A 25,256-nucleotide genomic window follows, 5' to 3' on the forward strand; every position below is an offset into this window, starting at 1 on the left:
GTGACATTCAGATCAGAAATTGAAATATATAGATATGAAAAATTCCGTGAGTTGCATCATTGTGAAGGATGAGCAGGGCTGCCAACTGAAAACACAGGATTGACTGAGATTCTTATAGTGAATTGCCTAGAGTAAGTGAAGACATAGGTAAACATGCAGTGGAGTGGAAGGTTTCTTCAAGGTTGATGTGGATGGAGGTGAAACTGGAAAGGGAGATCAGGGTTTCTGTAAAAGCATATGGGCCTGGTAGTGAGAAGAGTGTAGAAGAAAGGGAGGCTTTTTGGATAGATTTAAATGAGTGCATAGAGGGATTAGGGAGAAACATCAATGTAGTGGTATTGGGAGATCTTAAAGCTAGGATAGGAAATAAACCAATAGACGGAGTGATTGGGAAGTGTGGAGTTCCAGGAAAGAATCATAGTGGAGAGTTGATGGTGGAGAGTTGATGATAGCAAATACAGTGTTTAGGAAGAAAGTCAAGCATAAGTACACATGGGAGAGGGTAGTGGATGGAAGGGTGGTAGATAGAGCATTAATGGACTATGTAGTTGTAAATAGTGTAGCAGAAGAGTTAAGGATATACATGTTCTAAGGAGGAGAGTGGGGGATATCACATATTTTCTGGTGGGAGCTAAGTTGAGAGTGGAGGATAGATGGAGAAAGAGGAAAAGGACAGAAGGTAGGGAGGTGCTTAGAATGAACTGCTTAATGATTACAAAGGCAGAGCATGCCAACAGGAGACCATTTGGTCCATAACTAGGTCAGGTGCAGAAAAAATGTAATAATGATAAAAGAAAAAAAAAAAAAAATTATAATACAAATAACAATAAATAAAATAAATGCATAGGTATAGTTAGATAATAAACAGGTAAATAGTAAATAATAGTAAATTGACAGATAAATAAATAAAAACCAAGCAAATAATAATAAACAAACAAATAATAACAAATAAACAAACAATATAAAATAAATGGCAGACATTACAGCATCTTGCTTAGGTGTTTATCTAAATGAATCTTAAAGCTTCAAACTGAACTACATTGCACTGCCTCTGCAGGAAGTTTGTTCCATTCATTAACTACACAGTTGGCAAAGTTGTTTCTACCCACTTCCAAATTAAATCTATTTCCTGACAGTTTGAGACCATTATTTCTTGTCGGATTCTCATTCAGTGTGAAAATTTTGTCACTTTTGATGTTGTCAATTCCCTTTAGAATCTTAAAGACCTGTATCAAATCACCTCTGAGTCTATGATTTTTTAGGGAAAACAGATTCATATGTTTTAGTTAATTTTTGTTTGATTTATTTTTTATATTTGAAATCAGTTTTGTGGCTTTCTGCTGTACTTTTTCCAATCTATCAATGTATTTAACGAGATTTGGTGACCATACAGAAACAGCATATTCCAAATGTGGACGAACTAACGATTTATCTAGCTTGTTAATGAGAGATAAACTTTTGAAGTCAAAAGCTCACACAAACAGTCCTAGAATCTTGTTTGCTTTCTCAGAGGCTGAAATATACTGCTGGGATGATTTGAGATCATTACTGATAATACTGCTGAGATACTATTCACTTTTGTTAACGAATTTCCAAATAACTTGTAATCGTACTTATTGTTATTTTTACCTATTAGCCACTTTTCAGACCACTGCTGTAATTTATCTAAATCTTCTTGAATATCTATTTGATTTAAGTGATCATTTGCCATTCCGCACAGTTTTGTATCATCAGCAAATTTGGAGACGATAGATTTTAGTCCGTGGTCTATATAATTTATATACACTATGAATAGAAGTGGCCCAAGGATGGAACCTTGAGGAACTCCACTCATAACATTTTTCCATCTAGAAGTTTTCCCATTTAAAACAACTCCCTGTTTTTGATCATTTAACCAATTTCTAGTTCAACTCCGTGTGAAGCTAATTTAGTAAGTAGTCTTTTGTGAGGGACGGTATCAAAAGCTTTTGCAAAGTCCAGATATGTTAAATCTATTGTTTCTTTTGTTATAATTTGAGATAACTGTGTTGTAAAATTCAAGAAAGTCATGCAAGAATGTTTCTGTCTGAATCCATGCTGGCTATCATTTATCAAACAGTTACTTTCTAAATGATGTTTGATAGCATCTCTGACGATAGTTTCCATCATTTTTCCTATGACTGAAGTCAAGCTTATAAGCCTGTAGTTATTTGGTTTCTTTTTGTCTCCTTATTTGAATATGGGAGTACCATTTGCTAGCTTCCATTCTCTTGGGACATCTGATATGATGGATTTCTTGAAAATAATTGCTAATGGTACAACAATCTCATTTTTCATTTCCTTTAAGATTCTTGCATGCCAACCGTCAGGCCCTGGTGTTTTATTAATTTTGAGTTTCTCTATACACCTTTTAATTCTTTCTTTTGTTATATTTACTGTAGTAAGTTTACCCTAGACTTTTCACAGGTTTCAGTTTGGAGTTCACTTTGAGGTGCTTCATTTATGAATATTGAACTAAAATAATAGTTTAAAATATCACACATTCCTTCATTTGAACATTCAAGTTGACCATCAGCTGATAATAGTAGGCCAATGTGATTCCTAAGAAGAAGCCGAGACAGGAGTGGGAGGGAGTGAAGGATAGAGTAGAATCAAGAGTGGAGGAGGAATGGGGATGGTTCAAAGAGAGTCATAAGGTGTGCAAAAATGGTGTGTGGAACAAGGAGGACGGGAGGAAATAAAAGGAAGGGTAGCGAGTGGTGGGATGAGGAAGTAAAGAAGGTTGTAAGAGAAAATGCTAGCTTTCACAGATTGGTTACAAAAAAGATGAGGAAATCATATGAGAGGTACAAAGAAAAGAGAAGAGAAGAGAAGTAAAGCATAAGATAAAGGAGGCAAAGAGGATAGCAGATGGGAAATGGGATAAGAGTATGACAAAAAAATTGAAAGTATTAAAAAGATGTTTTGGAAAGAAATTAAGAGAAGAACAGGAGGTGAATCAAATAATAAAGAAAAGGTAAAAGGTGCAGATGGAGAGATGATAATGGAAGAGAAGGCAGTAAGAGGAAGATGGGCAGAGTATTTTAGGAAGTTGCTAAATGTGAAGGAGGGTAGGGAGGGAAAGGTAGTTGCAGCGGGAAGCACTATGAAAATGACAGTGATGAGTGAGGAAAATGGAAGAGAAATAAGGAAAGATGAGGTGAAGTAAATATTTCTCCATTTCATTTATTTTTCATCAAAATAATTCTTCAAGACATCAAAATTGATAATGCATTGATGGTAATGCAATGATGGTAACACATTAACAGTAATACACTATCTGCCTGACAGTTACGTGCCCAGCTCTGGTAACCCTGAAACCAATAGGTTTTGGGAAATTTGGGCAAGATACATACAGCCGTGAATGTGAATCTTGGAAAACTGACATACAAGAAACTGACTTAGGAAGACACTAAACTTGGTACCAGAATCTTGTCAATAAGGACTAGTGACATAAGTCCAATGGAAAGACATCTGCATCCACCAATAAGCTAGGTATTGGGATGAGCAAAACACATCAGTTACCAGGCAAACACCAGTATGGTGCACAGAGTTCAACAGCTGAGCCTCAGTAGCTAAGGAATATATTTCACAACCATATTCTTAGAAGGAGTAACTTTTCAGTGCATTAGGAGGAGGGTCTGTCTGTCAGTCCCCCAAGAAGTATGAGTGAAAACTCTAAGGAGTAGTATCTTTATACAAGTAGCCTTCATATAGAGAAGGTGAGGTACCCAAGTAAGGCGACATTCAAACGTGGGTCCCAGGAAGCAAGTTTCTTCCAAACAAGAGATTCTTCTTTTGCAGAGATATAGGTTAGGATAAGGATGAACACCACAGAGGCAGCAAAAGTGTACGGACATGCTCTTTGAAGCACAGAAACGAAATCCCCGAGTTGTGGCCTACTGAGAGATCCGATTAACTGCTAACTGCAATTTCCTCTCAATTAATGGAGTGTCACCATTGATCATTCAAAAAATTCTGGTACATGAGGAAATTTTAAACATTTCAAAAGAATCTCTATGATGGTGGCAACACTCATACAAAGGTACCCAATTGTATTTCGTTTCTATTTTTTCTATACATCATAAAATAGATCAAATATTGGCAACCTCTGGCAACTCCATTGCATTAAAAGCATTCTGTATATTGATATAGCATCAACATTTCTATAGCTATTTCGTTTTTTGCTACAGAATTGTGTTTATGGAGATATTTGGCAACTCCTTCCACCAGCATACCCCATAAAGACAATGGACAGGGCACCAGTACTCTTGAAAAGGTCAAAGGTGATGTTGCTCCTGGCGCTCTCACTGTACGCAACAATTTTGATTCCTCGCCCTGTATTGTTACTGTGATCATGAAAAAATTAACAAGAAACAAGAGAGTGAAGCAGCAGAATAAAGAGAAGGCCCATGAGTGACTGAAATAGAAACAAGAAGGAAAAAGTGAGAGAAGAAAATTAGCATAGCTCAACCCAGCACTCTCCAAGCATTTACTAGCCACGCCCACCTTACACCTCCTCCACCCACATCACACCACTCACACTCACCTCACAACTCATCAGCAAAGAAGAGGAAATTGGAGATTTACTATACATTGCAACCATCAAATAAATGGTCACGAAAATTTAAATCCCCCGTCCTGTAAAGTTTATGCTTTTGTTTTTCTGTTGTAATATCTTTGGTTGTTCTTTATGGATTTTTGTCATTTTTGTTTCATTTGAAAGAAAACATCATGCTCTTTATTTTCTACAGTAAAAAATAAAAGAAATTTGAATAAAAATAAATATTTATGAAACCTGAATTTTGCAGCATTTTTTAATTATTCAGAGAAACAAATTAATAAAAAATCAGAGGTATTAATTTGGAAAAATGTATTCAATAAAATTTGTTCGCCAGACTCTAAGTTTTCATTTCATACTGAGCTGAATGTGGAAGGATTTTCCATTAAGTAATTAGAGCTTCACTAGAGCTCACTATATCTTCATTAAATATTCACTATGCCTGATATATACATGGGAGGAACACAATACCCTGAGGAATTACACACTAAAGTAATGGGTATTTGTACCTATATTCATTAAACACTTATTTGAAGAAAAAAAAATCACTTTATAAAGCAATGCGACACTCCCTTAATGGCATCTGCACTGCAGAGCCAATTGACAGGTCACTGACATACAAGCTACTATGAACTCCTTCAGGAAGCACACTGATGACACTGTTTACAACCACAGCAAAAAATGTGACACTAAGTATTCTTCCTTGAGGTACACAGTCTTCCAGTGAACAAGCTTCAGAGAGAGTACTTCCAATTATCTATAAGAAATAATGACATAAAAAGTATTGTATAAAAAAGGGGAGTCTGCCATGGCAGCCAAACTCAAATATACTTGATAGAATGCTGTAACAACAAGCTGTGTTATATATTTTTTCTAAATAAAAAATACAGTAATGTGATGTTGCTTATTTGTAAATGATTCACAAATACAAGATTCTAGAGATGAGAGAAGATCAGGCATGGACCTCATTTTTGAAAACCATATTGAACAGCCAACAGGTAATTGTCTCTCTTCTCTAAGTACAATATAAGCCTGATATTTACCATCTTTTCCAGCAATTTAAGGAGATGGGTCAATAACTGGTTGCCAACTATGTCTTTTCCATATTTGGGATTGGGATGATTACAGCAACACCCTAAGAATAAGGATTTAACAGTATTCAAAATAAAGTTGATGGGGTCTAATAGAAATGGAAGGTATATGGGATGTCATCAATGCCTGGTGACAAATCACTGCACTGTAACAGTTACCTTTAGTTCTGAAATGGAAAAGGGAAGATTATAAGATTCACCCAAAGTGGGGGCAAAGTCAATTCCACAAGATTCCAAATTTACCTAGTTGTATTACATGAGGAGGGAGCTATGCTCATGGTGACCCATCTTCGTATCTTTCAGCATCAAGTTTTTTCTAATCTTGAATAGTGTTTCCACACACTGTTTCTTTGTCTAATTTGTTCCAGGTATCTATCACTCTGTGTGGGAAGCTATTCTTTTTCAGATCTCTTCTGTAATGATATTTTTTGAGTTTCCTTACGTCCTCTTGTTTTTCCATTGTCCCATTTCAATAAATCATTCTTATCTAAGATTTCCATTCCCTTCATAATTCTATAGATAGTAGGTCTCCTCTTTCCCTTCTTTGTTCCAGAGTTGGTAATTCTAATTTGGACAGTCTTTGTTCATATGTCATTTTGGAAAGACTTGGTGCCAGTTTTATTGTTGCTCTTTGTATTCTTTCTAATTCTTTTATATTCTTTTTGGCACTGGGTGTCCATAGTGCTTCTGTGTACTCAAGTTTTGGTCTTATTAGTGTAGTTAAGTTTTTTTTTTATCATTTCCTCATCCAAATTGACAAATACCACTTTTATTGACCTCAATAAATTGTAGGTTGCTCCGACTATTTTATCAATATGTTTGTCTGGTGTCATATCTTTGCTGATCATCACTCCAAGGTCTTTTTCCGAGTTTACTTTTTTTACCTCTTCTTCACCAATTTTATAATCTCTCGATATTCTGTTTTTACTTTTTCCAAATTCCATTATGCTACATTTCTTGATATTGAATTTCACTTCCCACTTTTGAGTCCATTTCCAGATCTTGTTCAAGTCTTGTTGTAATGAGTTGCAATCCTCCTCCCTTCTTACTTTCTTTAATATTTTTGCATCTTCTGCAAAGAAATTCATATAACACTCTACTCCTTCATCCATGTCATTTATGTATACAGGTAAACGTCGACTTACGATGGCCGCGACTTACGATTGTTCGACTTTACGATGACGACGACGACGACGACGATATGATAATTTAACCCCTTCCATACGGTGCCGCACACGTAGGCGTCATGAGGAGCAAGTGGATTCGCGACGCTGCCATATCGGCGTCTTGATTATATTTATTGTAGTCGCCCCTGTGTTTTTACATTCTCTCAAATGTGCCCTAAATCCCATTCTCTGTGGTTTTCAAAATTCGCGGGTGAAAGAGAGAACGATCGATAAAAGCGGTGACTATATTTTATGATGCGAGTATTATTACGTCACGTCGTACGGCTGGCATTGGCTGCTGCCCGCGAGATTTAAGTTCCGTACTGAAAATACATATTATAGTGTTTGAATATGGTAAAAAGGAGAAAAATAATTAAATAAACTACTGTACATGTTTAATAGGCTATATTCAGTATCTCTGGTGGTTAATATACAGGTAGGCTAGGTACAGTGACCACGGAACAGAGTGGGGATCGACTTACGATGAGATCGTCTTACGATGGCTCTATCGAAACCTAATGCCATCGTAAGTCGACGTTTACCTGTATGGCAAACATGATCGGGACCAGTACTGATCCCTGCGGGACTCCACTTTTCATTTCTTCCCAATTTGAGAATTTATCACTACTCTCACTTTCCTCCCAGTCAGGAAGTCTTTCATCCATTCCAATAATTTTCCTCTGATGCCACCTATTGACTCTATTTTCCTTATCAGTTTCTTGTGTGGTACCTTATCAAATGCCTTTTGTAGGTCCAGAAAGGCACAGTCTGCCCAACCATCTCTCTCTTGTATTATATCTATTAACCCCTTCCATACGGTGCCGCATACATAGGCGTCATGAGGAGGTGGATACGCGAGGCTGCCATATCGGCGTCTTGATTATATTTATTGTAGTTGCCCTTCCGTAATGACATACTCTCTAAACTGTCTGTAATCACATTTTCTATGGTTATCAAAATTCACGGGTGAAAGAGAGAACATTCGATATAAGCGGTGACTATATTTTATGATGCGAGTATTATTACGACACGACGTACGGCTGGCATCGGCTGCTGCCCGCAAGATTTAAGGCCCGTACTGAAGAGGTTAATCTCAAGTAGAAGCAGATCAAGTTTGTTGTACATGATCTTCCTTGTCTGAATCCAAATTGATTTGGATTTAGTACCGTATTTTTCGGTGTATGACCCGCGGCTTTTTGCCTCAGAAAGGGGCCAAAATTCGGGGGTGCAGGTGATATAAAGGTGCAGGTCATCTGTGGATTCTGGTTAGAAAGTGCCCTGTTACGCAGTCAAAAAAAAACACGATTAGTTTAGTTTAGTTGGGTGCCCTCTCGGATCGGGGATTTGCGGGAGGACCGACCGGGTTCATCGAATGAAAGTTGATCAATGTCATAATACAGCGCGCACGATCGAGACATACGACAAAGAGAAGGTAGGATTTGTCAGTATCTTACCCGCTTTACATGCTCTTGTTAGTAATAAAGGCATTATCACAAATAAAACAGGCCTAACTAAACAGCATGAACATACAATACAACAGTGACTGGTACCAACACCAACATCATGTGTCGCGATCAAACAAAAACAAGCGGGCAGCCATTTTCGCACTTACAAATTACAAACTGTACCTGATTCCTTAATGCTAAATTTGTGCATTACATGTGCATATTGGGTCGTTCAAGCATGGAAAAAATTAAAGAATTGACTGTTCAGAACGGTTTCCGTACATCAGAAATGTGCCATCCTGCAATGTTCGATGCATGCTACGACTCAGAAAAGGAATCGGACGATTCTGAAATCGAAATGGAAACGGATGAGGTCACTGCATCAGAATTGGCTGATTTATACCGCAACCTCTTCCATGACGAAACAGAGGATGAGGAATTCGATGGCTTCGTGAGCGATGATACGCCTTCATAAACATTATTGACTCTGTCGTCTGTGATCACTGTGCTTTTTTTCTAATAACGATGTGCTCCATTGACTGTTCATAACAGTTCAATGATGTGCTCTATTATTGTTCTATTCTATTGAAAACTAACCATTGGAAATTGTTTGGTTTAATAATTAATTTCCAGTCTTTGTATGGCATTTATAAACCAATTGATTGATTAATTACCGGTAAACTACCAAACAGGGTTTTATGGCATTATTTACATGAATTGATTAAGGTTCTTTTTAATATATATATAAGTGCAATAAAATATATTGAAATGTAATTTGTTGGTTATTCTTCATCACAATCAGGAATAAAAAGGACTGGAGGAATGCTGTTATCATGATCATGAATCGCAATGCCGCGTCTTCGACCCATCCCAAAGGCATCGTAAGATCAGTTGCACACTTTCGAGATCACCCCTCTTTCATCGAAACTACCACTACATCTAGTAGCAGCTTCAGAAACCAAATTGTGAGGCTGTGTACGTACATGTCGGCCTTTGATGTGTGATGAATCCTGAAAAGCAAGATATCACCAAGAAACCTGCCAATTTCGGAAAACATAATCTTTTTGTATAAATCACATAAGCATTGATGAAACAGAAAATTTAGAAAAAGCCTCAGCTTTGAAATTACTTTGATCACCACGTCAACGGCCGGCCGTAACAACAACCGCTGTGAGCTGTGCCTGTGGCCACCCATGCATGGGTATTATACATCGTTGGATCGACAGTGCCGTGCATGCCATATGACTGCGGGTCATACAGCGGTGCGGGTCTTGTGTGGATTTTCACTAAGGTGTAAGGGGGTGCGGGTCATATAACGGTGCGGGCTATAGTCCGAAAAATACGGTATAGTTTTTTCTTCCAAATGTTTAACCCATCTATTTTTGATGATCTTTTCACAACATTTTTGCTACTGTGCTTGTCAGGGAGACCGGTCTGTAATTTGATGGATCTTCCTTGTTTCCTCCCTTATAAATCGGTACAATATTTGCATTCTTCCAGTCCTGTGGCACCTTTCCTTCTTGAAGTGAGAATTTAATTATATTGTATATTCTACCTGTTAATTTGTCCATGCATTCTTTCAGTATCCAATTTGCAATTCCGTCTGGACCATGTGATTTTCTGACATCAAGGGTTTTGATTTTGTCGCTGATTTCCTTCTGTGTTACAATTATTTCTTTCATTGAGGGGGATATCTCTCTCACTGTTTCCTCACAGTTAGGTGAGTTTTCTATTGTAAATACTGATTTGAAGTGGTTCTTCATAATTTCAGCCATTGCCAGTTCTTCTGTATATTCATATTTACCCTGGCACAGCTTTTCTATTTCTTGTTTATTCTTCAGTTTACTATCCACAAACCTGTAAATAGTTTGGGTTCTTCCTTGCATTTTTCTATTATTATTATTATTTTTTTTTTGTAGTTTCTCTTTTCATCTCTGTGTATTTTTACATAATCATTTCTTGGTTTGATGTACATTTGCCATTTGGTTGTTTTCTTGTTTTTTTCCATTTCTTCCAAGCTTTGTCTCTTTTATCCTTAGCCTCACTACATTTTTTGTTGTACCAGCTTTTATGTATGTTCTTTCCTTTTTTTGTTGTGGTACATATTTATTCACTCCCTCATTATAAATTTCTTTTAGTATATTCCATTTCTCTTCCATCCCTGTTTCTTCATTTAGGAATTTTTTCCAATGTCGAAGGTGTGCCATAGACAAGTTAGGATATTTCTTGGAAACATAAGCAAAGTGATCTGCAAATATGTCAACAACCAGTGGGACTTGGCGTTCTTGGCAAAACTTTATCAATACACTTGATCACAAAACAAACACCAGCAAATTGTACAAAACACTCAACAGCATTACACTATCCAACACTAACACTACACGCTCTCACGCAGCAATAATCACAACAACAGATAATCTACCCTCAAACAGACAACAAGCAAATGCACTCATACGTCATTTTGCACAGACAAGCCATCTCACTTCTCACCCTGACGACCGACGCACCATTCGACGTAAGAAAGACTTTCCCACAGACTCAGACTATATACCCTTCGTAGACAGTCAGACAAAACTCATAATACATAGTCTCAAGCACTCATCTGCCTGTGGCCCTGATAACATAAGCAACATCCACCTAAAACACATTGGACCACAAGGTATACACGCACTCACAAACATTGCAAACTACAGCTATTCACACAACACTATACCCGACATCTGGAAGCATGGTAAAATAATCACCATTCCAAAACCGAACAAAGACCCAACAATCCCAACATCGCACCACCCAATCACACTTCTCTGCACCCCCTCTAAAGTCATTGAACGCCTAATACTTAAACTTGTCACACCACATATTCCCCTTGCTGACTCACAACACGGTTTTAGGCCACTACACTCCACAAACACTCTTCTGACAAACCTCACACAAAGAATTTTAGATGGCATCAATTCAGATAGGCCCCACCAAAGAACACTTCTTATAACATTAGACATTAGTAAAGCTTTTGATGCTATCCCCCGCCACAACCTAACAAATAAAATATATAACACAGACATGCACAATAACACCAAAAGATGGCTGGCCAATTATCTGGCAGGTAGGAATGCTTACGTGTCATATAATGGCCAATCATCGCACATCAGAAACATTAAGAACGGAGTACCACAGGGCTCAGTTCTATCCCCCACACTATTTAATCTATACATGCATGACTTACCCACGCCAGACACCTCAGAAATACAAATCTCTTCCTACGCAGATGACATAACAATCACATGCACACATCGTAACACAGACAAAGCTGCAGAAATAATCCAGCCATACCTTGACACACTCAACACATGGTTCATCACAAACAGACTCAAAATAGCTCCAACCAAATCTACAGCAACACTTCTCACCAACTGGACAAAAGAACACAAATACATACCTCATCTCTACATCAACAACACTCTAATACCACACACAAACACACCGAAAATTCTTGGTGTAACATACGATACATCCATGTCTTTCAAACAACACATCACAAACATAAAAAACAAATGCACACCCAGACTTAACGCACTTAAGTCAATCACTGGAACAACATTTGGACAAACAAAGAAACTAATATAACAATATACAAACAATGCATATGCTCAGTGTTGAATTATGCGAGTCCTGCATGGGCTCCTAATCTCAGCGAGACACACCACAACACCCTTCAAATCATACAAAACAAAGCCCTAAAAACAATTACAGGCTGCACAAATACAACACCTACAGACCATTTACACCATGAAACAAAAGTCCTCAAAGTCAAGGACCACCTCGACATGAGAGGCACACAAACACTTGCCGCAGCCACCACAAACACATCACACCCGCTACACTACATAGCAGAACACCCACACACACCAAGAAACATTAAAACAACACCCAAAGACCTTTATCACGCACAGATACTCTCTTCTCTTCCTCCACAACCACCAAATACCAGCCTCCGGAAACATATTCATAATCATATCACTCACCGCTCCATTAACACACTGAAAGACAACACACTGCTGCATGCCAGACTCCCTGATATCCACCCTTCTGAATCCTCTCTCCCACGAAAGGACAGAGTCCACTTGGCCAGACTGTGGTGCGGTCACCACCCAGCACTTCTGAGCTACCAGAAGAGGCTGGATGACTGTGTTGTGAACAGCTGCCCAGGATGTAACACTTCACCCCATACCATACAACACATAATGGAAGACTGCATTATACACAATCATGCACGCAAACAACACAACATACGCTCTATAAAGGATTTGTGGGAAAACCCAGTTTCAGCTATGGCATTCCTTGGGGAGACGGGACTGCTCGGACAGACAGTCTAGGGAACGACAACAACAACAACAACAACAACAACAACAACAACCCGTGGGATCAGCCACTGTTTCACCAATATGAGAAAATACAGTTAAGTGAAAATGTCCCAGAGATCTTGCGAACTCTATTTCACACTTGCATAATTGGGGTCTGGACTGTTATTGAGGAATTGTAATCTTTCCAAGACGTTTGTTGTGCATTCTTTAGGATTCGTCTAGCCTGAGTCCATGCTTCTCAGAAGGCATCCATGCAGGGGGGGGGGGTTGATAGTTCCCACAATACTGGTTAACACAGGAGAAAGCAGTACATTTCACCCGCACAGCAGCAGTGCAACATTGTTCCACCAAGGGACCAAACATTTGGGAAAATGGCTAGATGTCCTTGGAACAGATTGGAGTACTAGAGAAAGAAATTTATCAGTACAGTACATTACAGACTCTTCAGAGCTATCAAAATTGGTTGGTGAATGATCAGGTGAAGTGAGTTCTGTAAATAGCTGCCAATCAGCTCTGTCTAGGTGCCACCAGGAAGTATGAGATATTGGTTCAGACTTTGCTGATGCCAATAGTGTTGGAAAAAGATCACTGCCATACAACTCTGGTAAAACCTGTCAATTAAAACCTAAAACAGCATTAGGAGAGCTAAGAGAAATATCACTGGCTGTATTAGTACCTGTTTACATACATACATATACCAAAGGCTTTTTCCCCCTTTCATGGGAGGTAGCCAAAAAGAAAAAGGTATAGAAACCACTTCCACCCATTCCATACCCACATACTCCACTACCCTCCCTCTTATCTTGGCACCTCCTGGATGACGGGTCATCCCTGCATCCTGTCCACTGCCCATGGTCAGAAGCAGTGTTGCAAGACACAGCACATCCACAGCAAGGCTGCTTCATTAATTCAGCGACCCCCTCTCCATCCCCTCATGCAGAAAAGGAGAAGACGTGGAGAAATCCCTTCGGGCTGTGTCAATTTATTTCTCATACATACTCCCTCACTCCCCATCCCCTCCCTCATGCATCACAGCATCATCCATACACAACCCTTCTCCATTCACCCGTCTTCTGTCCTCTCCCGTCCTTCCTCAACAGACATTCCTCTCTTTCGTAATGCCCCTTTTACCCCATCCATCCATCTCATCCTAGGATGCCCCCTCATATTCACTCCTTCTACCTCTGCCTTCAACACCTCTTTTACTAGTCTTTCTTCACTCATTCTTTCCATGTATCCAAACCATCCTAATACTCTTTCATCAACCCTATCTCCCAACTCCCTTTCCACCCCTGTTCTCCTCCTCATTTCTCACTCTATCTAGCCTAGTAACCCCCATCATACTTCTCAGACATTTCATCTCATACACATTCAAACTCCTCATCTCTTCCTCTCTTATGTTCCATGTTTCTGCCCCATACAGTGCTGTAGGCATAATCACTCCTTCATATAACCTTCTCTTAGCATCCATTCCCAAATGTCAATTTCTCATTACACTTTTTAATCCACCAAGACATTTACTTGCTTCTCTCAATCTACATTCTACCTCTACCTCCACTCCCTTTCCTGCCACATTTGCACCCAAGTATCTAAAACTATCCACTTCCTCCAGCCTCTCTCCCTTAATACTCGCTTCCAGTCTGCTGCCACTCTCTCCCCTTGTACATCTCATCACCTTATTTTTGCCCACATTTATCTTCAGCTTCCTTCTTTCACACACCTTCTCAAACTCTGTCACTAACTTCCTCAATCCCTCCTCTGATCCTGCTACAAGCGCAGTGTCATCAGCAAACAACAACTGGCTTATTTCCCACTTTTCCCCATTTTCTTTAATCATCTCCATCCCCTGACCCACTATCCTTGCATTCACCTATCGCACCACCCCATCCATGTATAGATTGAACAGCCAGGGTGACATAACACATCCCTGACAAAGTCCCACCTTTACCTCAAACCATTCACTCTCTCCATTTCTAATCCTAACACAAGCTCTACTACTCTCGTAAAAACTCCTGACTGCTCTTAACAGCTTTCCTCCTATCCCATATATCTGCAGTACCTCCCACAGTGCCTTCCTGTCTACCCTGTCATAAGCCTTTTCCAAATCCATAAAAGCCTAAAAAACATCCTCATCTTTTCCTATAGCTTTCTCACATTCTTACAACAAAAATCTGATCTACACAACCTCTACCTGTTCTAAACCCACACTGTTCCTCACCAATTATTCCCTCTGTTCTCCTAATCCTTTCAATCAAGACCCCATAAGTCTTCCCAACTACACTCAACAAGCTGATCCCTCTAAAACTACTACACTCACACTTGTCCCCCTTTCCCTTGTAAAGCGGAACTATACAGGCACTCCTCCAGTCCTCCGGTACTCTACCCTCTCTTAAACAAACATTAAATAACCTCACCAGCCAGTCCACCACAACTGTACCTCCTTTTTTCAGACATTCTGCATGGTATCCATCCAACCCAGGTGCCTTACCTGCTCTCATCATCTTAACAGCTGCTTTCACTTCATCTTTCCCTATTTCTCTTCCATTTTCCTCACTCATCACTCTCATTTTCTTAGTGCTTCCCACTGCAACTACCCTATCCTCCTTCACATTTAAAATCTAATTTTTTATCCTCTATAAATGAAAGAAGTAAAAGACTTCTGGAGTTGACTGTGCTCTCTCCACAGTGGATGGCAACAATGGAAATAAGCTTACATGCTTTTTTGTGTTATCCTCAGCACTTGTAATTGTTATTTCGTACTATGTATTCTTTTCTTTATCTACACTTCATGTATATTGATTCAATACCAAATACTTAATTACTTACTAGTAAAAGAAAAGGAGAGGTTTTGCACAAGGTGGCTAAGATCATTCTTCTAAACAGGAACACTGGGAAGATAAGCACTACACACTGCATATGAACAGTTCAATTATATTTTGACTGCAACATCCAGTGGTGGAATTTGCAGTTTGAGAAAATTTCATGGGACATTATTTTCATCAGTATTGCAGTGCTGCCACAGTGGCCCTTTTCTAAATTAAAATCAGAATAGCATGAGTAATATCCTGTCTAATGGAGAGAGACATGCTAGAGAAAAATATGAAAGAAGAATCAGCTCCTACTGGGAGGCATGCATACTGCGGTTGGTAGAGTCTCAGACTGTCACTACGGAGGTCCGGGTTCGAATCCTGCCCAGGGCTGAAAATAATTTCAGTATCACTGCGCTTTGAGTCGTTACTCCAACTCTTGTGTGCGTGTAAGGTCAAAGCATTACCCATAGATGGTTCATACGAGCTCTGAGCTCCCTTCCGGGAGGGAAATAGCTGTTGATCACAAGTCCACATGATCCAAAGACCAAGGTGAATTCCATTGGAGGAAGTTGAATATTGTTATTTTGAGGATGGTTTCAGGGAAGCTCTAGAGAGGAGTTTCCCTTTGCCAACCTGATTTTGTATTTTACTTGACAGGTGAGTTTTGTCTTGTCTAGAGTTGCCTGTAGAGGTGATGACTCAAGACTGAGGGGCCTGATGTAGTTGTAGTTTTCATACCTGACTCAGGGCCATTTGATGCTCCCAAAAATTTTCTTGGGGGAATATCTGTTGAGTCAAGGGGCTTGGCAGATCCTCAAAAACATTTTTGGTGAGACTGAGAAGGAACTGTGGGAAATTTTGTTGTTGAAGAATGTGTCTGTTTTGGTTTTCTATCTTTGGTGTGGATTCTTGATTGGAAATCCATATAAGCATGGGCTTCAATGTTACAGGCTTCTGTTGAGGGAGTCTGATGTTGCTAAAGATACTGTGGAGGGTTTTGCTGGTGATGTAGAAAAAGAAGGGGGTTTTGTTGAAGATGCAGTGGAGAGCTTTGCTGAAGATGCGGTGGAAGGGTTTATTGAAGATGCAGTAGAAGGTTTATCTGTTCAATTTTCCAAAAACAAAGAACTTATTCTGGACTGTAACAGCAGGGGGATTCTCATAAGAACAGGGAGTAACAATTCATAGATGAGAAAGGAGGGAAAGTGCCATATCTGTAATTGATAGAGTGAAAATACTGAAGTGGAGGGAGGAGACAAATGTATTTGCCCCACTATCCTTTTGTCTAAAATGAAATTCTCAACTGGCACAACCAAGACTAATGAATTCAGAATTAGCCAGTTGAAGAATGTTTTGTTCAAGATGTCTTTTGCATTGTTGAGAACATATTTGGTGATCTTCTCTGCAGTGGAAGCAATAAGGTTACAATTTACACTCAGGAGTAGGGTGCGAGTCAAGGGCAGAGCAGTGATTGCATTTGGGACCATTTGTACAGTTGTTCCTTCCATGACCAAACTTGTATCACTGGTCACACTGTCAAGGATAGTCAATGAAATCTTATACTGGGAGAGAAACAGGGCCAATATCTACTCACTCAGGGAGATATGAATTATAAAATGTGAGCATTATCATGTTACTATTTCCTCTGATTTTTTCACTCAATGAACATTATCAGGGTACAACTGTAGGATGTCATCTGAGAATTCATTTAGGTCTTGGTTGTAGATACACCCTTGTAATAATCAAATGATTGATGTGGTTTGATGGACTAGAAAATTTCACCTGAAGGGCAAGGTAGATGGAGGAGCATAATGGCCTGTGTTAAATCATTAGCTCGGATCAATATAACTTTACCATATTTTTAGAGAGCACTCCAATCTTCCTAGATACTTAGCAACATTTATAAAATTATCTCAGTTTTCTTTATAGTATGCCACAAACCAGTAAGGTGTAAGGGTATGCTGAACTTTGGGAACACATTCTTTAGTATCATCAAAGAGGTTGCAACAATAATCATTCTCGCTATCAACTACATCTACATTGTTTGATCTTATGATCTCAGCAATTAGGTTGTCATCTCCAAGATTTTGGCTCCTTGCTGAATCCCTTGAGCGAGAAGTAGGCATCCTAAAGGGTTTTTTCGGGTAGATTACGTTGGAGTAGGGGGGAAAGTATCGGAATATAGTTTAGGCAATAGAAGCAACTTAGAGAGGGACTGTGAAAAGAATCACCAAAGCAGGTGGAGGGAAGATACACTTAAAGTTTACTATACAAATAGCAGGAGCATAATTAACAAAATTGATTTGCTGCAAGGTAAAGCATGCGTAGAGAATTTCAATATTATAGCTATTACTGAATCCTGGACCAACATGGCTAATAAACATTTCCTTCCGGAAATCGAAATAGAAGAATATAAGTTTTTTCACAAGGATAGGGTTGGCAGGAATGGGGGAGGTGTAGCACTTTTCGTTAAAAATAAATTAAATTGTATAATCAACAATTCGATTATGGAAGAGAACTGTACGGAATTTATTTGGGTAGAGATTATAGGCAAGAATAACAAAGTTATTATTGGCGTCTTGTATAGACCTCCGAACCTCAGCAATGAGCAGACTGATCCCCTGATTCATGAAATTCACAGAGCGTCCCAGTACAAAAACGTTGTGATCATGGGAGATTTTAATTATAGAAACATTGACTGAGAAACTTTAATAGGAGATCATGAAGCGAAGAAATTCCTAGATGTGGTGCAGGATAATTTCCTAAAACAAGTGATTACCGATCCTACCAGGGGACAAAATACCCTGGACTTAATTCTAACTAATAATGAGCACCAAATTAGCAGCGTAATAGTATTTACCTAGTTGTAATATACAGGAGGGGAGCTATGCTTGTGGTGACCCGTCTTTGTATCTCTCCGCATCAAATTTTATCTTAAAATCTTGTATAGTGTTTGCACATACTGTTTTGTTGTCTAATTTGTTCCATGTATTAATCGCTCTGTGTGGGAAACTGTCCCTTTTCAAGTTTTTTCTATAACTATCTTTTTTCAGTTTTTTCCCGTGTCCTCTCGTTGTACCGTTGTCCCACACTAACAGGTCATTCCTGTCTAAAATTTCCATTCCTTTCATTATTCTGTAGATAGTCAGCAAATCTCCTCTTTCTCTTCTTTGTTCCAGAGTTGGTAGGTCTTTGTTCATATGTTAGTTCGGCGAGAGTCGGTGCTAGTTTGGTTGTCGCTCTTTGTAATCTTTCTAGTTTCTTAATATTCTTTTTGGTACTGGGTGTCCAAAGTGATGCTGCATACTCAAGTTTTGGTCTTATTAGTGTAGTTAGTATTTTCTTTATCATTTCTTCATCCATACAAGTAAACGCCACTTTGATTGACCTCAATAAATTGTAGGTTTCTCCAAATATTTTATTTATATGCTTATCAGGTTTCTTGTCCTTTCCAATCATCACTCCAAGATCTTTTTCAGAGTTTGCTTTTTTTATTTTTTCTTCTCCAATTCTGTAACCTTTTGATATTCTGTTTTTACTCTTTCCAAATTCCATTATACTGCATTTCTTTATATTAAATTTCACTTCCCACTTTTGAGTCCAATTCCATATCGTGTCTAGATCTTGTTGCAATGAGTTGCAGTCCTCTTCCGTTTTACCTTCTTAAGTAATTTTGCATCATCTGCAAAAAAATTCATATAGCACTCCACACCTTCATTCATATCATTAATGTATACGGCGAACATATATCCAATAAATCTGAGTGGGAGATAGTCTAGGCTCTAGCGACCATCAAGAAATAAGATTTAATGTTATTTGGGAAAAATTAAAAAGTACAAATAACGTTCAAGTACCAGACTTCAGGAAAGCAAACTTTGACAATATAAAAACCTATTTGAAATTGAATACGAAATGTCATGCGGACATTTTGAACATTGTCAGGTCTCGGAGTGTGACTGGGGGTCAGGTCAGGACTAAGGGTTGGGTCACGGAGGGTAATATGCATACCTTGGGTCAGGTCATTTGGGGGCGAGGGCTCAACAGACAGGTCAGCGATTTGGAAGAAATGTATAGCAATCTAACTGATCTAATTATTAATGCACAAAACACATTTATCCCTCTTCAGTCAATACGGAAAAATAGTAATACTCCCAAATGGATGACGGACAGATTGAAACATGAGATCGGAATGAAAAGAGGACTTTACGTACAAATAAAAAATGGGGAATCACACCTTAGATCAAGATATAACGAAATGGCAAAGCTGGTTAAAAGGAATACACGTACAGCAAAACATAATTATGAAATCAAGGTTGCCCGTCAAGCAAAATCCAACCCAAATGGTTTCTTTCACCTCTATAGAACGAAAAATTATGAAAGAATAGGACCAATTAAAAACGATGAAAATGTCATGATAGAATCGGAGGAAAAAATGAGTGAGGAGTTTAACAATTATTTTCTATCGGTGTTTACTAATGAGAGGTTAGACAAAGTACCAAACTGTGATCCGATTTTCAGAAGGGATAAAGAAAGTAGTCTATCATCAGCATTAGTAAAGAAGTAGTCAAGCAGATTGAAAGATTTAAAGCTACAAAATCTCCGGGTCCAGACGAAATTTTTTCAAGAATGCTTAAGGAGTGTAAATTTGAAATCTGCGACCAGTTAACTGAAATATTCAATAAATCTGTAGACACTGGTTTTGTGCCAACTGCTTGGAGGCAGGCAAACGTTGTTCCTGTTTTTAAGAAGGGAGATTATCTATATGCAACTACAGGCCAATCAGTTTGACATCAGTTATAGGAAAAATGCTTGAATCAATAATAGTAAATAGACTCAGAGAACACATCGAAAGACATAATTCAATTCGTGATTCACAGCATGGTTTCTCCTAGGGTATGTCAGGTGTGACTAATCTTCTACCCTTTTACACTAAAGTATATAAGGCATCAGATAACAATGATAATTACGATGTTATTTTCCTTGACTTTAGCAAAGCGTTCCACACGGTAACACACAAGAGACTACTAAATAAAATCAAAGCCCATGGCATAGGAGGAAAAGTGTTAGAATGGATTAGAGCTTGGATTAGTAACAGCAATGTTACTAATGGGGTCCCCCAGGGACCGGTTTTGGGTCCCTTGTTGTTCATTATGTACATAAACAACTTAGATGATGGGATAAATAGTGATGTTAGTAAGTTTGCAGACAACACTAAAATAGGACGCCTAATTAGGTCAGGAGACGACGCAGAGTTTCTGCAGGATGATCTTAATAAATTGTTAACATGGTCGGTGAAATGGCAAATGAACTTCAATATCTCTAAGTGTAGCGTGTTAAACGTAGTGCTACACAACCCCGAAAATAGGTACAGCTTAGATAACACGTTTTTAGACAAATCTGAGTGAAAGAGGGACTTGGGAGTTCTGGTGAGTCCGGACCTTAAAACCAGGAAACAGTGCATTAGTGCCAGAAATAAAGCTAACAGAGCATTAGGTTTCATTGCTAGGACAGTAACAAATAGAAGTGCAGAGGTAATTATTAAACTCTATCTAGCGATAGTTAGACCTATCCTTGACTATGCGGTACAGTTTTGGTCTTCATTCTACAGAATGGACATAAATTCACTAGAATCAGTACAGAGAAGAATGACCAAAATGATACATGGACTCAAGAAATTTGCCTTACAAAGAAAGGCTTAGGCACCTTAACTTACACTCTCTGGAAAGATGCAGAGTGCAGGGTGATCTAATAGAAGTGTTCAAGTGGATCAAAGGTACAAGGGTGATGCAAACAAGGTCATCATAATAAAACAACAGGGTAGGACTCGCAGTAATAAGGACGAATTTAGATTTAAGAAGGAAATAGGCAAGAATTGGTTTACTAATAGGGTGGTCGATGAATGGAATAAACTTAGTAACTATGTAGTAAGCACTGAAACTATCAGTTGTTTTAAAAATTGATTAGACAACTTTATGGATGGGGATGACAGGTGGTGATGGATACGGAGCTGCTAGTGTAGGCCTTATGGTCTCTTGCAGTCTCCTTTAATCTTATGTTCTTATTGCCTTCTCATATGCAGTTTTGGCAGCACTGATGTACACATTACATAGCACCAACTGGAAAGACAGTCACCATCATTTTTGAGATGGATACGGAGAACTGTTCTGAAGGGCTTGAAAGCAAAATGGATAACATAGAATGATAAGAATGCATAGATATTAACTTTACTGTGTCAAGACAAGACTTAACAGGTGAACCAATGGAGTCCTCCAGCAGCAGGGGAAGTGCAAGCTCCATCCTGCTTATGCATATTATCCCCATTACAACCAGAGGGTGATGTCATGAGGACCTGGTCGACCACCCCTTAGGGACTGGGGTTTTGGTTTGTATCTATAAAGTGTGAGATATTTAATTGGTTCCTGGGGCCAAGGGCAACCACCTATTGAGATTATGAGAAGAGTGAGGTTACAGACTGGGTAAATTGTTCCCATGGGGGTCACTTGTTTTAAAAAGAGGCTGCTCTTGATTCAAGAGTGTTCATGAAAGAGCCAAGACCTCCCCCAACAACTCATCCCAGCACAGACACCCAACCATCCAGCACAGAATGGCTTCATAAGGTGGTACCTCTGGTAAGGGGCACCATTGGCCTGTACAGGCAGCCTAGCTCTGAGAACCTTTTGTATGGGGCTACAGGGAGAAGCATACCTACTCCTATCCCTGTCCCATTTTTGTCGCCTCATACAACTCAAGTGGAAATACTTGGTGGCAGTATTCTTTTCCCGCACTACAAGGTTCAGTGAAATGAGAAAATGAATATTCAGAGAAATGGTAGAAGGCTGTAACAAGAGTAGGGGGCCAGCATAATAGAGGGACACTCGCAGTATAATAAAGTATCATCATTTCTCTCTGAATAAAGATTACCTCTACAACAGATAAAATGATATATGGCTCTGGTCCATAGGAGCACCCCATATAGACCCTAGAGTATCAGCTGCATGCTACTTGGCAGGTTTTAACCCCACAATAACATGCAGCCAATACCCCAGATGGGGAGGAAGTGGATAGCATTAAATATTTGGGGTCACATGTGGCAGGAATGGGAGTGGCAGTGTAAGTAAATCATAGACTGAAAGAAGCAAGTAAATGCCTTGGGGGATTAAAAAATTTCATGAGAAATAGGCATTTGGAAATAAATTCAAAGAGGAGACTATATGAAGAGGTGGTACTGATGGCACTGTATGGGTCAGAAACATGGAATTTAAGAGAGGTAGAGAGGAAAACTTTAAATTTATTTGAGATGAAATATCTAAGAAGTATGATAGGGGTTACAAGGTTGGATGGTGAAACTAGGAGGTGAGGAGAGCTGGGGTGGAAAAATAGATGGCAGATAGGGCTGATGAAAGAGTATTGGGATTGTTTAGGCACATGGAAAGAATGAGTGAAGAAACATTAGTAACAGAGGTATGGAAGGTAGAGGTGGGTGGAGTGAACTTCAGGGGACAATTGAGGATGAGATGGATGGGTTGAAAAGGGCATTAGGCAATAGTTGAATTTCTGTTGATCAAGCAAGTGAGAAGGCAGGAGATTTGAGTGAGTGGAGAATGGCTGTGTATAGACGAAACTGTGATGCAAGTGAGTGGATGGGGGGTAGGGAGTGGTTATGTATGAATGATATTCTGATGTAACCAGAAGAGATTTCTTCCTTGTCTTCTCTTTTTCTGCACAAGAGGATGGAGATGGAGGGGTGCTGATTAAGTGAAGTGGCTTTGCTGTGGATGTGCTGTGCTTTGCTGCATTGCTTCTGACCCAGGGCAGTGGGTGGGATACAAGGATGACCTGTTATCCATGAGGAGCTAAGATGAAACTGAAAAAAGGGTAGTGGATGGGAGTGGGTACTTGCCTTTTGACTTGGCTACCTCCCTTATAAGGAGGAAAAGTTCTTGGTATATAGATAATTATCATTATCATTGTTAGTATTGCCATTATTATTAATATTAAAGTTAGGAAATAATTATCTATTGCCATACCTTGTGGATCATGTTTCCCTTTTGTTTTGTATAATTGTAAGTCTAAGTGACCCGAAATACAAGAGAGTTCCCAGCAGCCTGGCATTTTACTCTTCACACTTTAGACCATTTTCGCCCAAAAAAATGAAATTGATGCTAACATTACATTTCTCCCAAAACTCTCTACACACTCATTTAAATTTATCCATAAAGCAGCCTTTCTTTACTTTTCTCACTGTCAGCCCCGTATGCACTCACAAAAACCAACATCTCCCACATTAACCTTGAAGATACTTCCCTCCAGTTATTCCTGCATTTTTCTATCTCACTGCTTAAAGGCAGAGCCACGCTTTCTCACCCTCACCCCCCAATACTCCTAACACTCCCTACCATGTCCCCAAACTCAAACTCACCCCTTCATTTCAACTTAGTTTTACTTAACATTAACACATCCATCTTCCTTCTCATAAACAAACTGCCAATCTCTTCCCTTTTGCTCTCATACATGCCACAGCTATGCACATTTCATGACCCAATTTTAGGGTTTCAGTAGGAGTTCTTCCAGCCCCTCTTATGCCTTGACTTTGTGGAGAATGAACACAGAGAGTAGGAAATTTAAGTCTCATTACTCAATCACCGTGAGTCACCTTTTATGACATCCATGGGAAAAACACAGTGGCAGAATTCTCCCCCCCCCAACTTACCACTAGACCTATCATTGAAGGATTAATGAGAAAGAAGGGTGACCTGATAAAAGTGTTTGAATCCCTGACAGTGGTAGACAATATGACACAGATAATTGGAAAATAAGAGGAAACTCTCTTCCTGTAATCTACAATTATATAAATACACATTTAAATGGTCAGTTTTCAGAACTGATGACACTTTGGCAATAGCCCAATTTATCAATGCTTTTAGTCCCTCAATCCTTTTCCACATTCCTACTTGTAGCCATTCACTTTTCAGGAAGTGAATTTGCTAGCCCCACAGTCTTTATCTCTTTTCAGACATAGGCAATACATGAATGGTATTCTTATTGACCGCAAATTGAATAATTGTGTTTGTCTAATTAAATACATATTACCAGTATTCAATTAAGCTGAAAAAATATATATATAATGTTTAACTCCACAAACAAATGAAAAGCAAGGTTAAGCAGCCCTTTTAATACTCTTAATAAAAATATGATTGAAATCTCACTTACCTAACTGTTGCTTTTCCAAAGACAGCCTGAAATGCTTCTCTCACTGCACCCACCTTGACCTCCTTGTCTGATGCAACCACCAAATCCACATCTCCACCCGAGTCTGGAGGGAGGACGCCTTTGATACATAAAGCAAATTCAGTCAGCTATCTAGTACCTACTTATCCATATGCATGGGTTTAAGCAAATCCTCTGAACTTGAAATATTACTTTGATTTTTTATTAATTCAACACAATTTTCTGATAGTTACTCTTGTTTTTTGTGGATTTAATTCAGTGACAGTGTATGGTTTTAAGTACTTACTCTGAACTTCAAAACACTAAAACTTTAATGTGATCAATATAATCTCTTGATCTGTCTGAAATAAACCCACTGATACTCTCTACTGTGGTACACAAGTCCAACATATTATCCAAGGCAGTGGTGGATCACATAATACATCAATATCACTCATACAAGACTGGTGTACAAAATGTCTATCAGGGATAAGGAAGTGCTTAATGAACAGATGAAAAATTTCAATGACTCAAACAAAAATGCTTGCTACAAGGGTGGCTGATAAGTTCAAGGCCTGATGTAGAACATGAGCTACA

General features: G+C 38.9%; 1 protein-coding gene across 1 annotated transcript in view; it reads right to left on the minus strand.

The window, feature by feature from the left end:
- The window catches only part of LOC143027564 (protein PRRC1-like), a 98,478-nt gene that overhangs the window by 39,720 nt on the left and 33,502 nt on the right, over window positions 1-25,256 (minus strand). Inside the window, exon 4 of the mRNA XM_076188875.1 lies at window positions 24,663-24,780. Coding sequence (XP_076044990.1) covers window positions 24,663-24,780 — 118 coding nt within the window. The remainder of the gene's footprint in view (window positions 1-24,662; window positions 24,781-25,256) is intronic.

The sequence above is a fragment of the Oratosquilla oratoria genome, chromosome 8, assembly GCF_046742065.1.
Source record: "Oratosquilla oratoria isolate Oo_2021 chromosome 8, ASM4674206v1, whole genome shotgun sequence".
NCBI classification, from domain to species: Eukaryota; Metazoa; Arthropoda; class Malacostraca; order Stomatopoda; family Squillidae; genus Oratosquilla; species Oratosquilla oratoria.